Source organism: Coregonus clupeaformis, chromosome 7 (genome assembly GCF_020615455.1).
Source record: "Coregonus clupeaformis isolate EN_2021a chromosome 7, ASM2061545v1, whole genome shotgun sequence".
NCBI classification, from domain to species: domain Eukaryota; kingdom Metazoa; phylum Chordata; class Actinopteri; order Salmoniformes; family Salmonidae; genus Coregonus; species Coregonus clupeaformis.
In genome coordinates, this window is record NC_059198.1 from 32,259,324 (window position 1) to 32,275,872 (window position 16,549).

The 16,549-nt window shown below is 44.0% G+C and overlaps 1 protein-coding gene across 3 annotated transcripts in view; it reads left to right on the forward strand.

The window, feature by feature from the left end:
- Positions 1–892: 892 nt before the first annotated feature.
- LOC121569759 (calmodulin-regulated spectrin-associated protein 3-like) overlaps positions 893–16,549 on the forward strand; it is a 37,410-nt gene continuing 21,753 nt past the window's right edge. For all 3 annotated transcript variants that reach the window (XM_041880932.2, XM_041880934.2, XM_041880933.2), the window contains exons 1-2: positions 893–1,407; positions 13,717–13,979. In XM_041880932.2, the coding sequence (XP_041736866.2) occupies positions 1,275–1,407; positions 13,717–13,979 (396 nt within the window). In that variant the 5' untranslated portion in view covers positions 893–1,274. The remainder of the gene's footprint in view (positions 1,408–13,716; positions 13,980–16,549) is intronic.

The window sequence follows — 16,549 nt, forward strand, 5'->3', positions numbered from 1 at the left end:
GCAACAAGAGACACATTTTACATGCTCCCTGGCTTATTGTTTAGATTTTGAAAACTCTTTAGCATTCACTCTGTGTTCAACAATTCTTAGGAATTAGGAACACACATACGTGGCATCCTAGACTGGATCTGAGTAGTATGTTGTGTATTGTAGCCTGAAGTTATATAATTTACACTTCCAGCTAAACTAACCCTTAAACCAGTTTTTTACTGATAGATTAGTTTGTATTGTTATTCAGAGAAATGAATAACCCTGGAACAGAAACGAAATAGGCCTTAGCGTTCTTTTCCATAATTAGATTAAAATTGTTGAGAGGTAATCCTCTCAGGGTGAATCCCAAATGACACCCTATTCCCTACATAGTGTATTACTTTTTTGATCAGAGCCTTATAGGGTACCATTTGGGACGTAATCACAATGTTACTGCTGAGAGAGCTCTTGGAACTTTCAAGGCCATCATGTGATGTGATTGGGAGATCTGTGTGCCTGCTGAGAATTCTGGGTTTTCTGTGTGGTTTGCAAAGCTTGAGAGTTGACTGGAAAGTGAAAAAAAAGTCCTAGTCTCCTATTTCACATGTTTCTTTTTGTACAATTTGGCAGTTTGTGGCAGTTCATGTGTTTTATTTTGATAAAAGTTGCTTATAATTTGGTGGGCTACTTTTTTTGGGGGGAGACAAGTGTATTGAAACCTCCTGTAGGCTATTTGCTCAACCCAACACGGCAAATTTCACCTACCTATTGCACCTGTCTCGAGAGCTTTCATCATACATCTACCTGCTTGTCGCGTTCACACGACTGAGATCCCGCCCCTTCACTCTTCCTCAAACGCGATTGGCCAGTCGGCTGAGTGAGTGATGCCATTGTGGAGCACCTGGAAATCAGTCATCGGCGGGGCTCTGTAGCCTACTGTAGAGCGCTAACCAAACGTTAGCAATGTGGACGGCGAAACGGGAATTAATACGCCTTTATTTATTTTTTTAGAACCCGATGTGTTGGGGGCTTCTGTAGGGCTTTAAGACCGCGCGCCTTCATCGTATGACCATTTTTTTGGTGTGGAATCAGGAGAGAAACGGGATATATCCTGAGCTGGGGCCCATAGTGTCTGGATATTTCCTGAGAAAACTCTTAACCCACATCCGTGTTCCTCGCCTCCAGTGTTATGGAATAGGAAAAATAAAAGAATGAAGGCTTGATTTGAAGCTTCTTCTTTCGCCACCAACTATTTTCTAGGTGTCTATCCCCTCCCGTTACTACGGCCTGTCTGCGGACTTGCTATGGTGGACTCCAACGCGATGAGGAAGACTTTTGTAGTCCCGGACATAAAACCTTTGGATCTGTATGATTGTACCAGGGCAAAAATATGCGCAAGTGTAGGATGGCTCTTGGCTAAATCTTACGGCAATGCAGGTATGTCGCCTAGGCTATTGTAGCCAAACGTTTACATTTACATTTTAGTCATTTAGCAGACGCTGTTATCCAGAGCGACTTACAGTTAGTGAGTGCATACATTTTTATAATGTTTTGTTCTATGTTTTTCCTACATTCCCCTCCCTCCCATGTATTCCAGCATTGTTCCCTGACTGTCAGTGTAATGAAAGCGCATGCATGAAGGTGAACTGACTGCGCGTTGTGTAAACTCAGCGATTTTGGGCACACAAAGGGTAGCCTACAGTACGTGAGAGGTGGGACATCCTAAAAACAGACGCACGATTGTTTTGTTTAGATCACAGCAGCCTATTTGATCTACAGTAGTTTACTTAAGCCGATTTAAGATCTAGCTTGGTGCTTGCCAAATTCGACTGGTGCATTGAGGCCCCCCTAGCGAATGGTGACGGGGCATCGGTTTTGACAGCTTGCCTAATTTCCATCACCAATAATGGATCGAACCAATTTCATTTTGGCTGGCGAGTAACTCGGAGACTATAAAATATCCTGACCTGAACCGAGTGTTCACCACTGACAAACACATAGGCTATTGTCAGGTCAGCTGCTGAACAAATAGCGTGAGATTTGATAAATGTATCCAAATATAATACGAGGGTATATTTCTCTATAATAATGCTAATGGTAGTAGACTGAACGCTCAGGGGTCGCGTGGAGGCTACTAAAACTACCCGTGCTCTTTCGATGACGCGCATACACACCCACTTATATATAATCCGTGTGTTGGATATAAACCCACAACACAATTTAAAACGAAACCCGTTTTAGTTTCATGATGTTTTATATAGGCCGCCTACCTTCCCCAGTTCAGTCTATACTGAACAAATATAAAACGCAACAATTTAAACGATTTTACTGAGTGACAGTTCATATAAGGAAATCGGTCAATTGAAATAAATTAATTAGGCCCAAATATATATGGATTTCACATGACTGGGCAGGGGCCTAGCCATGGGTAGGTCTGGGAGGGCATAGACCCACCCACTTGGGAGCCAGACCCACCCACTGGGGAGCCAGGCCCAGCCAATCAGAATGAGTTTTTCCCCACAAAAGGGCTTTATTACAGACCGAAGTACTCCTCAGTTTCATCAGCTGTCCGGGTGGCTGGCCTCAGATGATCCTGCAGGTAAAGAAGCCGGATGTGGAGGTCCTGGCCTGGTCTGTGGTTGTGAGGCCGGTTGGAAGTACTGAACATACAATTATCTGGCAACAGCTCTGGTGGATATTCCTGCAGTCAGCATGCCAATTGCATGCTCCCTCAACTTGAGACATCAGTGGCATTGTATTGTGTGACAACTGCAAATTTTAGAGAGGCCTTTTACTGTCCCCAGCACAAGGTGCACCTGTGTAATGATCATACTGTTTAATCAGTTTCTTGATATGCCACACCTATCAGGTGGATGGATTATCTTGGCAAAGGAGAAATGCTCACTAACAGGGATGTAAACAAATTTGTGCACACAATTTGAGAGAAATAAGCATTTTGTGCGTTTGGAAAATGTTTGGGATCTTTTATTTCAGCTCATGAAACATGGGACCAACACTTTACATGTTGCGTTTATATTTTTGTTCGGTATAGATGGAAAAGGTCAGAACCAATAACCAACCACCATACACCTGCACATCAAAATGTTTGTATTGCTTATAATAGGAGGATATGGAGTCCTCTTACCAAGTGCTCTTACAATACATAAGCTCTCTTATTAGTCAACCCTAGCCACAGTCCAGAACACTTGATTAATGCATAAGGCATAGTCCTACTGCACATAAGACATTCTACTACCCATAGTAAACAGTGAAGAACCAGGCCCATCTTGGTCAAAAAGGGCTTCATTTGGAAACCCTGAAACAATAACCTTCCTTCACATTCCTGAAATGTAAACAAAGGTTCCCGATTCCCCGGCTAGCAAGGGATAATGAAATGAGCTTGGGACTACACACACACACAGAGGGGTTACATTACGGTATGACACACACAAGCTTGATTGTACTTTAGCAACGTGGCTTATGTGTCATGTGTTATGCAATCTGTGGCCATGGGTACAGGTTGAGGCTCCTGCTGCGCTGTTCTGTTTGTCTTTGTGCCCTCTCTCCGTGCATCAACAGCCAGCCTGCTCAACCAACCAGCCACGCCCTCCAACCCTCCGGTCAAAGTCACACACACGCACTCCCAAGCCAGGCTGAAGGAATATGAGCAGTAAAAACTGACAGCAGATGTGTGTGTATGTGTGTGTCTGCGCGCCCACATGTTGGCCTGTTCCCCTCTGGCCAGTGATCCTGCTAAACCAGGAGGACTGCAGTTATCTTTCTTCTTGACCAGGCTGGGTGACATCATCAGTTCTTTTCCCAGAAGCCCTGTAGTGTAGAAGGACAGTGATGCAGGGGGGGTAAGCAAGCAAGCAGCTGAGGTGTGACAAGAGTCCATATTCCCCAACGTACCCTGACTGAATTCAAGCTAATAAACAAACACACACACACTAAGATGTCTCTAGTTTTGTCAGACATCAAGCAGACAGACTATTGATATCTGTTCTCTCTGTAAAAATCTAAAAATAAAACAACTCAATTAGTTTGTGTACACAGGGGTCCACTACAAGTCATAGCATACAAGAGAGAGCAACTCACTGGAATGGGTGAACAGATAGAGCATGGGGTTTTGTCTTTCATATCTATGTCAAACTCAATGTGACTTCCCTGGTTAAATAAGGAATTAATACAATCTCTCTCTCTGAGAATTCCTGAGATTAAACAGAGTTCCCAGTGAACAAAGGTTATAAAAACATCTCTTGTTTGTTCAGTGTGCCTGAAACCTGTCGCTGCTTTTTAGCTCCATAGCTCCACCTTGCTAGAGCTGGGTTCTGTTCATAATTATGACTCATGCTTTCTCCTCATCAGTGTGTCTTGGGTTGGGTGTGAGACTGAGTCAATAGGTGAGGAGGACCTAAGGAGGATCTAGTTCAGCATCCCGACTCTCTGCCCTAAGTGTGCACTTGTTCATCTCCCTTTGTGGAGTTAAAAGGAAATTAATGGTATAAGAAATATAGTGGAAACTACCTCTAGCTAACTAGCTAGCATATGCGTACACCATGTAAATGCAGGGTTGTGTTCAGTAAGGTTGAAAACGTTTTCAAACTGAATAAATCAAGGAGGTGCTACTACCTGAACTTGGCCAAACAGACTGATTTTCATTTTCCGTTGCAAAACGTTTTTCTACGGTGTGCGTTACTGAACGTAACCCTGGTGTATGATGGGGAGGGTATTCATGTAGAAGCTGAGGATGTCATATTATGCTGTGGCTCTGTGGACATTTTATAGGTCAGTAGGGAATCCCTGCTGTGCTCTGTTCTGGGATGGCCCCTGATCCACCATAGTCCCTCTTTCTTTCTCTCTCTGTCTCTGTTTCTGTCTGAGAGGTAACTGTCGTACACAGATGGTAGAATCAGGACCACCTACCTACCCGTTTTACAGATCCTTCATGAGCTATACAAAATCAGGTCATAGCATATGCTTTTATCCAATTTACTGAACTGCTGACATTGACACTATATGTATGTCTCATAACTGATGCTTTCAAAGTTTGGGGGATGTATATCAAAATGATGTTATACTCTAACCCCAAATGTAATATTTCCTTCCCTTTAATAGTTTTTAAATGTTTTTTTAAATTTGTATTAATTTTTTATTCCTTATTTAACCAGAGAAGTCACATTTGAGTTTGACATAGAGCATGGCACATACAATGCCAGGATAGTGGGTTCGATTCCCGGGACCACCCATGCGTAAAATGTCTGCACTTATGATTTTAAGTCCCTTTGGATAACAGCATCTGTTAAATTTCATATTATTATCTTTTTCAGTACGCCCTAGTTTTAACAATGGACAAGAATGCTGGTAACCCATGATGTCTGAAGTGTGTTTAGTTAACCTCAACCTGTAGACATCAAGGCCCTGAGGCCTGTAGTTATTTCGAGGGGTGTTTCAGGCAATCGGCATATCAACCTGAACCAGAGAGAGAGCGGGGTCATGTGGAACATTCGCCTAGGCAACAGGATAACATCATGTTCACCATTAGTTACCAGTCTTAAAACAAGACCTGTCTTTGTCCTAAAAGCAGAGCATGTAATCAGCCTGCTAGGTCTCTCCTACCGTATGATGACGGTTTTGATATCCCTCCATAGCATGTTCACAGGAATATCACCACAGCGACAACAATGGATCAACAATTGTCGACTACATGTTGATTTATGTTATATAAATGATTTTGATATGTTCTAGGATAATCGTTGCATCCATCCCTCCCTCCCTCTCAGTGCATATCTTGCACAGTTGAGCATATCAGAGTTCTTTCTGAATTTTTTAAGGTGCGCACGTGTTCCTGAAGGGTCTTCGCAGGCCAGCCTGAGTACACCGGGCCCCGGCCCTAATCAGGAAATGTATGGGGTCTCTGTCTGTTTCTGGCAGCTGCTTCCCTCGGCCCTTCATTAAAACAAAGTGGTCTTAATGTGTTCACTGTTCCCATGACAACCCTTCTGAAATGTAACTCTGGTCAGCTAGCCAGTCAGCTAGCCAGTCAGCTAGCCAGTCAGCTAGCCAGTCAGCTAGCCAGTCAGCTAGCCAGTCAGCTAGCCAGTCAGCTAGCCAGTCAGCTAGCCAGTCAGTAGCCAGTCAGTCAGTGCTCTACCTCGTGTACAGTAAACTGGAATGGAGAGGGACAGAATTGATCCTTACAGAATCTTACCCATAATGATGGTTCGATTGAAACTAGGCCTAGCCTCTGTGTGTAGTCCTATTTCAGCGTTTTCGTTTGTGTCTGTCCATTTGTGACGGCCACATGTCTGATGTTTATGACAAGACTGACCGAGGCGGGCTAAGTCAATCGATCAGTTATGAATAGGACCACATGGCCTCTGCTCTGGTGCATCCCCCTGCCACCTCCAGTCAGTAGGGGGGTTGGGGGCAGAGCGGGAGTGCAGTCGACAACACACAGAGCAGAACTCTTTTTATATTCTACTCCATCAGTACCTTTACCTCGATTTACCTTAGTCTATTCACTTATGGTGCTTGTGTAAATAGGTATTTCACTTGTATCATGCTTAAATAAATAAATACAATAAAATATAGTAGCTCCATTTGACTGTAATTGAAATGTATGGATACAATTTAGGCATCAAGTTGTTTGAGCCTTTTGTGTAATACTCACCAAATTTGCATCGTGTTTTGTTACAACCCAGCTCCCACAATTCCCTTGGTGTGCAGCACGTGTATGACCTTTGACCCCTCACCTAGACCAATAGATATGCCTTAACCCCTGACCTGTTATAGTGGTAGTTGAGAGGCAGCTTCCTTGGCCCCGTTAATAAACTGACTCACTCAGTTTACACACAGTCAGACAGGTGTGTGTTTGCTATCAAAATACTGTCCTCTTGAGGGGGTATGGATATCAATGTCCTGGTGACATTGTTATCCTCCATTTACTACTGACTCATTACCCTGTTCCTGCTTTCCACTCTTGCTCTCTTTTTTTCTCTCTCATTCAATTTCCTTTCTGTGTCCTAAGGTTGTTTTTTTTTCAAACAAAGTGTGAATGGCTGTGTTTTGCTACTTTTAAGAGTGCAGGTAAGCTGCAGGCCTTTTTAAAACTGCGGTTCTCAATACCTGAAATCCCATTTTCAGCAACCACTGCTTCCCTGTCTGTCTGTTTCAACCTGGTGATGTGTGTGACACAGACTTGTCATTCATCCTTCTGGACCGGCCCACAGGGAAATGTTGCTTGTATCGACTGCATCCATCTTGCTTTGCATTATGTTTTTAATTTTTTTCTCCACGTCCTATAGGGAAAAGCCTGAAAACCATTATTATTCCATGTGCAGTGTCTGAAAACGCCTCGTGTGTTCCATGCGGTATCTTACCTTGCATTTCAATAGTCTAGCAACTTGTCGGGTCAATGTGCTTGCTTCCATCAGTCCAGTTCTTTTGAATCAGAGTGGATGAGGGAAAGGAGATGAGAAAAGGTCAACTGCTTTAGACTATTGAGATGCATCCGTAGTTTGACCTCCCTCACTTGATCAGTCAGTTTGCCTGAAACTTTTTTACTGCTAACAATACCCTGTGGTTTAAATACAATGGAACGTTCACACACCCCAATGTAATCTTTCTCTGTTTGACATACTAGTATTCTACACCTGGGTTGTGTTCAGTTGGGAGAAAACGTTTGCGAAACGGAGTGGTACTTCATGAACTTGTCCCATAAGACAAAGATTTTTGTTTTGTTTTCTGTTGCAAAATGTTGTAGTTGTGAAGTCAGTGAAAGTACAGAAAGATGGAGAGAGGTATATGGAATGTTGTTTTTGGGATAGGCGTCCCATGCTATTGTGTGCCCTAAATAGAACCATTAACTTCATTCAAGGAACCCTAATGACAAAACAACGACATGGTCGGGCGACTCCCTTTATCCTTCAATCTCCTCTGATCTTCTCATGAGTTGGAGTTCACCACTGAGAGAGCCATGTGATGTCCCTTTAAGTCTCCTTTAAAATACTTACCTAACTGTTCCTTTTTAATTGGTTTCAGCCTTCCAACTGTTTACCGTAGGGGTTGAAAACGGGTCTGTGTGTAGGCTACGTTTACTGTCCACGAATAGGCCTAATGGGTCATGTGGGTCTCATCTAGGGCTGTGGGAGTCATGACATTTTGTCAGCCGGTGATTGCCAAGCAAATAACTGCCGGTCTCACGTTAATTGACCATTAATTAACATAAATACATTTAGAATCTCCTGGCTTCCACGCATAGCCTACAAGCCACTGATGCAGACCTTTGGAACATCTATATTAAAAAAGTCTAATTAATCCATATGATATAGCCTACACCATCACAATAAATCAATGTATTTATTTTAGACAGGTCTAAAGAAACATGATATGAAGAAAATGTAGTCTATTTCAGAAGAACAGAATAGCATACTCTGAGTTGTCCTTATGCTAGGCCCTGATCTGGCTGTACCATATGGCTGTGGCCTACACTAGTTCATTTAGCAGACAATATTTGCTTAGAATTCCTTGGCATTATTTTATATTATTTTTTAAATATTATTTTATATAAGAATATATGACGAATACAATCGAACATAGCTGAATAAAATAGAAAGGATATTTTCTCCAAACGATTTGAGGGAGTGCGCACATGTGGCTATTCTGTGTTGAGTGGTTAACATAGAAACATGTCCTCCTATGCTTAATTTAGAGTTATGTATGCAACTTTAGTTGTAATACAAAGGTTGGGCTATATGTTTTGATTTTGAATACATTCTAAGGCTGTATGATGCGACTCTAATGATGATTAGAAAAAGGTCGCATGAAAGGCATGAGCTCTGCTTTATTTGCACAGGCTGTACACACTTCATCAGTCTCTCATTCATAATTTGACAAGCACTTGATAATGCCTCGAATTTCCCGGCTGCATCCCCTTTGTGTGGCTGTAATGCCCCCTAAAAGTTCATTTCCGAGGCTCACATTGAAGATATTGGAAGAACTGTCCACATTTACTTTTCGTCAGCCAACTAGAGTAGGCCTAACGAACAGCAAAAGCACTAGCCTATCAACTTTTGTACAATAGGGGATAGTAGACTGACATACGCTGCCTATGTCAATCTACTATCCCCCATAGTACAGAAGTTGACCTATTCTATTCTGTGCGAGAAATAAATATTCCAAACATAGTCTGGGACAGTTGTGGGATGCGATAGATCCCAAACTAATACAACCACTAGCATCAAAAAAAAGTTTTAAGCTAAACATTCTGATCTGTTGCGTCAGCCTCATTGCTTAAAAATGTTGATAAACTATTAGGCTATTTCTACACATTATAAGCACAGCAATGCGCCCGTTGTAAAGCGGATGAATGTGCTTAATTTTAATAAGTTATTTGGCCACTTTAGTTGTGATACAAACCTTATCAAAACATATAGGCCTATGGGCTAGGCTACAGGAGGTGTGCGACTATGATAAGGCATGCGCTGTTTCTTACCTTACTGCACACAAGCTGGGCATCATTCACAAGTGATGGGCTAATATTATCACCCATCAGACTGTTCTTGATTTAATCTTGTCTTTACATATACTAAATAATATATGTGTGAAATTTGTTTTGATTTTAGAATGGACCATTATCATGCACCTGTCTCGAAACAGGAGCAGGGGGAAAAAAATACATGTCATCTATGCACTTAAATAGCGAATGGAGGACGCTTTTCCTATGGTTCATTTGCATGCTAGCCAGGTAGGCTATACTCCTGTTGTAAAGAGAAGCAATGTTTAATATTAGGAAAGTTGATAAATAAATATAGTAGGCCTAGCCTATAGAAAGCTGATGGGATCCTCCTCTTTTTAGTAGAGGCCATCACTCTGTTCTCTCACACAATTGCATAGCCTATAGAAATGTTGCGCAACATGAGCTCATGGGCTCTCATGAAGTGTTTGATTAGATTTTCGAATACATTTGCATTAATGTCAAAGTGATTAGAGGGACAATAGAGTGCTGAGTACCAGGCAGTTAGCAAGCATCAGAGCTTGGAGAAGCCTAATTATCGTAACTAAACGGTCACATGGAATTTTACTGCCGTCATGACTCGTGACCGCCGGTGTGGCGGTAATACGGTCACCGTAACAGCCCTAGTCATCTCATGCACTCTGAATACAGCTAAACCAGTTTGTTAAGAGGGTGTGTCGGATGTGGGTTTTTAGGTTCATGTTTGTATGGGGTTTTGTGTGTGTGGTGCGTGTCCGGTCGTATTTACTGAAAACCAGTCCAAGCGCTTTCTCTCCAAGTAGTGTTTACTTTGTGCTCTTCACCATCTTCCTGGACTGTGCTTCACATCATGTGCTCCGCTACCAGGACTTGGCTTCCTACACGGTGGAAACCGTGTCTCCGCCCCAAATGGCACCCTATTCCCCTTTATAATGCACTACTTAGTCAAAAGTAGTGCACTATAAAGGGAATATGGTGCCATTTGGGATGCATCCAGTGTTTTGGTTTGCCCTTTCCCAAGGTTAAGGTTACTTTCTTGTCCGAGCTGCTCTGTAAGAAATGTGCCACAAAGCATACGTTCCTGTGAACTCTGTTCAGAAGTCGCCTTAAAGATAATTTCCCACAGAGATTGCCTTCAGCTAAAAATAAAACACCAGGGTCGTGTTCATCGGGGCACACAATGAAAAATGAAAATTAGCTTTTCTTAATGGATAGGCCAAGGTAGTCCGTTTTTCTTCCGTTAATGCCTAATGAACACAACCCTGGTTATCTATCAATACCACAAGGCTCTGTCTGGTAATTCTCAGATGTTAACCGCTAACACTAACCTCTAGGCCTGGATGTTGTGTAATTTCACTCCTCTTGACCCAGACTGATAATGTGGTTCCATACTGACCGCATCCCAAATGGCCCGGGTAGTGCACGATATAGGGAATAGGGTGCCATTTGGGACGCAGCCACTGACTGACTTATGTGTGGCGTGGGGTTGGAAATGGAATGCACCACATTATCGTTCCCGTGGGGGGAGAATGACACTGTCACTATGAGACCTGAACTGCTGAATGAACATTTAGACAGGGAAATGGAGGGAGGCGTTGATACTAGCCCCCAGAAAATATTAAATTGTAACCAGTGTATCGTGCCTGTCTCTGTAACCTTGTCTGTCTCCTGCAGGCCCTATGATTGGCTGGCTGGATTTGCTGTGAAAAACACAACACTGAGACGCACGGCACACACAAATGCACGCCAAGCGCACACACAAACACACATATGCACGCCTTCGTTTAAACCCTGTTCAGCCCATTCACTCAAATGATTGTAGTTGCAAGGGAGCATTGTCTATCCATATCTAACTATACCCATAGTACAGCCAAGGTAGCCAAAACGCTATACCTTCATTATACACTGCGTGTACAAAACATAGGAACACCTTCCTAATATTGAGTTGCACCCCCTTTTGCCCTCAGAACAGTCTCAATTCGTCAGGGCATGGACTCTACAAGGTGTCGAAAGCATTCCACAGGGATGCTGGCCCATGTTGACTTCAGTGCTTCCCAAAGTTGTGTCAAGTTGGATGTCCTTTGGGTGGTGGATCATTCTTGATACACACAGGAAACTGTTGAGCGTAAAAATCCCAGCGGCGTCACAGATCTAGAAACAACCAAACCGGTGTACCTGGCACCTACTAACACCTCTTTCAAAGGCATTTAAATATTTTGTCTTGCCCGTTCTCCCTCTGAATGGCACACATACATAATCCATGTCTCAATTGTCTCAAGGCTTAACAATCCTTCCTAGGCCTGTCTCTTCTCTTTCATCTACACTGATTTGAAGTGGATTTAACAAGTGACATCAATAGAGAGCCATTACAGTATGTGAACGTGATGGCATACGGTTATATCTCCAACCTTTAATAATGCCCTCATCTGTTCATTACCCATCGCTTTAGTACACGTGTATAGTACACTGTAGCTCAGTTGGTAGAGCATGGTGCTTGCAACGCCAGGGTTGTGGGTTCAATTCCCACGGGGGGGGCAGTATGGAAAATGCACTCACTAACTGTAAGTCGCTCTGGATAAGAGCGTCTGCTAAATGACTAAAATGTACAAATGTACAAAATAATCCATGTCTCAATTGTCTCAAGGCTTAACAATCCTTCCTAGGCCTGTCTCTTCTCTTTCATCTACACTGATTTGAAGTGGATTTAACAAGTGACATCAATAAGGGATCATAGCTGTCACCTGGATTCACCTGGTCAGTCTGTCATAGAAAGAGCAGGTGTTTCTAATGTTTTATATAATCAGTGTATAATTGATGAGGAAACACCCACTTCTTAAATTTGTTTCTATTAGATACTAAGAGATAAACAGAATGTGTGTTTATCTGACAATAGGACTTTAAACTGTGTTTTGTCAATGTTATGTTAGGACTTTGAACGGCGTGTTTTGTTGATGTTCTGTGTAACCTATTTCCTGTCCTATATCCAGAACACACTGCTGAGAGATTGTGGCTGCATCTGAAATGGCACCCTATTCTGAAATGGCACCCTATTCTGAAATGGCACCCTATTCCTTTTAAAGGGCTCTGGTATTGGGGGTGTGAAAGTTTAAACGTTAAAACGAAATTTGGGATCCTTAACGTTAAGAAAAATCCCGAACTGATTTTTATTTTGTATTTTGTAGATGCAGAAAATAAACAGCCTAGTTGGTCAATTTCCGCATCAACTAAGAGCATTGGTGCCCTGGCTACCACTCTGTGAACAGCGTGAAGCGAACCTGTGCACATGCGCAGGTACTGTGTGTGACTGTGTGAGAGCAAAGTGTTGCATCTCGCTCATCTCAATAGCCTAGCCTATTCATTGATGCTAGGCCCTGCTTTACTGAAGTTGCGAGACATGGCAAGCCAATAAATTTGCGAGATACAGTATGCCATTGTGAGATACAGCTTTTGATTGCCGATAGTCCATGGTTCTGACTCTGTCTGGTAGCCGACATGCCTATTAGGGCCAGTATGATACCAGTATCGCAATATTTTTTCCATGGCAAATATTTGAACACGAAGCAGATCAAACTATTTGGTCCTTTAAAAACGAAATGTGACTCTATATGACAACATAATGATGTTTGTTTTTCCAACATTACGGCTGAGTGGAGGCTGTTATAGCAGCTAAGGAGGGACCAACTCCGTATTCATGCCCATGATTTTGGAATGTTATGTTCGACGAGCAGGTGTCCACATACTCCTGGTCATGTGGTGTATATACTGTGCCCCTCATCCCTCTCTCCGTCCCTCGCTAGCGCACTATGAAAGATGCAAGTGTTTGATTAGTTGCCGTACTTCCGAGAACAGTCTCTTCCGTTCCAAAAATATTGAATCCGACCGGAATCGAATCTTGACACTCAGAAATGGGATTCGACATGCAAGTCAAGGAAGTCAAGGAATGAGCCGTGCAAAGAGTCCACTCTCCACCACTACTTCATCGTTGTTAACAGTTGGAAAAATGGCAGAGAAAGGCAAATGAACGCAGCGAAGTCCTGTATGGCAATACTTTGAGAAGTTAAATGAGAATGAAATGCAAACTTTCCAAGGTGAAATTGAGGTACAGTAATGGTAGTACAGGTGCAATGCTTAACCATCTGAAAGGGACGCACCGTGAGAGCCAGACCGTTGCTTTACCTATTAATAGGGTGCTCGGCTCCCACAACAAGATTATTTCACTCACAATTTTTGTCCCTCCTCTCTGTCCGTAGAGCACGTTCCAGTGGAGTTGCGGGAGCCCTTCTACTGTGACCAGTACGAGCAGGAGCACCTGAAGCCTCCCGTCACACGCCTCCTGCTCTCCTCTGAACTCTACTGCCGCACCTACGGACTGCTGCAGGGGGGACAGGGGGGGTCAGGGGCCCCAAAAGACAACGCCACTCTGCTGAAGCTCCTCGCCAACAGGGACGTGGCCCCCAAAGATCAAGATGTCCCCGTGACCGACATGGACCTCCGGCATAAACCAATCAAAATGGTAAGAGAGGGGCGTGGGTGTGACATATGGGGCGTATGATGTGTTGACATGGTTTAGTCCATTGTGATTTTGGGTAAACTTGGCGCCTAGTCGGGTAAACTTGGCGCCTAGAGCCAAGTCTCTTGTTATGTTTCGTCTGTCACAAGAGGCTATGGTTCGAGTTATGGAAATAGAGTAAGATTTCTGTTATGCTGTTGGCCACCAGTCTTTGTCTCCCAGTATTAGTAATGCCCCTGGGATGGGATTGTGGTGACTAGGGACGACTGCCACAACACACCGGTTCAATTGAGGGAAGATCGAAGCTGCACTGGAAACTGCCACTGAACTGGTCCTGTTGTCATAATAATCCATCCAGCAATGATCGATCTGGTTGTCTGGGCATACAGTCTGCCTCATAGGGGGACACAGGCATTGTCTGGTCACCCTCAACCACGACTGCTGGCCCAGGGGGAGCGGGTGTGGGGATGTTAAAGCTGTGGAGGGGGATTGGGGTGTGTAGGGTGTGCATGGATGGGGTGGGTGGGTTAGGGTTGGGTCGCACAGGAAGGGACTTGTTAATGCTTTGATTCCACAGATTAGACGGACCCATTCCTTGGTCCTTCCCTCCTTCCCAACCCCCCACCATCACCCAAGCTGATCCCCTGAAGATGAGTGGATCCAGCTGTGAGGACCAGGGGGACGTCAGGGCAACTCCAGGGGGGATTCAGTCTTAATTCTGGGGGTAGCATGGGAGGGGTGGACGGGTGGGACTGGGAGGGAGGGCTGGGCGACCTGGAGAAGATAGTGCTTACTAGACAATAGGTGGCTCTGACTAGGCCTTAGATGAGAACAATAGGCAAACTGTGCAGCACCAGTGAAGAGAACACGTTGGGCTCTCTGTATTACGAGCTGGTAGCTGGCTCTCTACACAGCTTCTGAAGCAAGAGGAGCTGGTTTGTCCTCTCCAGTCATTCCCAATGAATCTGACTGCCGTTTGACAAATATTCTATCCATAGTAATCTCATCATGTAGACTAGCCTACCCGCACTGTGTCTGTAAGCTGTTGGCTAGAGCGCACGTGCCAAGACCAGAGTTGAGTTGAAAATGCGATGTTACATGAAAACGTAAGCGAAAAGTACATTTTGTGTGCACGATGTCATCACGTACTACTTTTTATGCATTAAAATCTGTCGCCAATTGGATGGAAACCTAGCTATTGTCTGTCTGTCTCTCTCTCTTTCTCTCTCTGTTATGTGGCCATCGATGCTCGAGCATGTCTACTCTGTCTTAGAACCATATTCCCATTCAATTGGCCAAATTAAATTAAATTAAATCAGCCAATTAGAAGAAGGGGAACCCACATGGTTCCGGAGGCCTCAGCGTGTTCAAATAGAAACAGATGTATTACAGCTTCATTTATCTTCTTTCACTGTGACCCACTTATTTTACGACCCAGTCTGTAATGTTACACAGTCGTAACTAATGAAATATTATACCTCCTTGATTTTTGGGGAAATGTGATTTCTAAATATCTAAATGAGATGTAGAAGACTTTGTAAACAATTGATGGAATTCCAACTTGCGTTGAACCTCAGCCCTTGAGCACTACAGACATAGAATTCTCATTCTACATCATGGAAGTGCTATAGTCACAGGCTACATTCTGGCTGCGTGAGCATACTTTGACGTTCTGCAGATGTTTATGGTTTTAACCCTATTACCCCCCGCTATACATCATCTTCACAATGTTCTCACCCCCAGCCAGCCCAGCTCCTCTAGCAGACACCTGCTCTGTGTTTTGAATTCCTGGAAGTCTAGCCGGAGTCAGGTGTGTTTCCCTCATAGTCAGTCAGGTGAAAGTAGAACGCTCCATTACCCCTGCCTCCGCCTATGTCTCAACCTCTTTCTCTGCTTCTACCTCTACCTCTCTGCCGGTGCCTCTAACAGGGGAGCTACACTGGGCCGTTGAGCCACTTTATCAAGTGTTCTCGGCCGTAAGCAATTCTTGAAAATAGAACCAGAGTGTAATGTTACGCTGAGCAGCGCAAGCCTCTCGCGGAGAGCTACCTGGAGCTCTCTACCTGGTGACCAGGGCACCAGGTGGTGTGTCGCTGTCTGCAGGTCCTTGTGCTAATTGGACCAGTGGTGTGTGAGGGGAGCGGTGTGCTGTGCTGTGCTGTGCTGTCTCATCCAGACCTGGGTTCAAATAGTATTGACTTTCTTTCAAACACTTAAGCTGCGGTCGATTGAGCTTGCCTGGCTGGCGCAATGGAACCAATGGAATAGTGGAGGTGAGAGTTGTGCTCCACTGTGCTGTGCTCCGCTAGTGCTGTCTGTGCTGTGTTCTCTGCTCAGCTCATACTGTTCTGTGCTCTGCTAGTGCTGTCTGTGCTTTTCTGTGGACAGCTAGTACGGTGTGTGCTGTGCTCAGCTGGTGCTGTCTCATCTCCATGGTGGTGATGGTGTTGCTGCCATGCCACCAGGCCTGGGAGGCAGCCTCAGCTGGCCAAGAGCTGATAGTGAGACTCACCACTTGGCTGCCACTGTTAGGCTGCTACTCAACTTGCATTTGTAGTGCTCTCTGAGCTTGA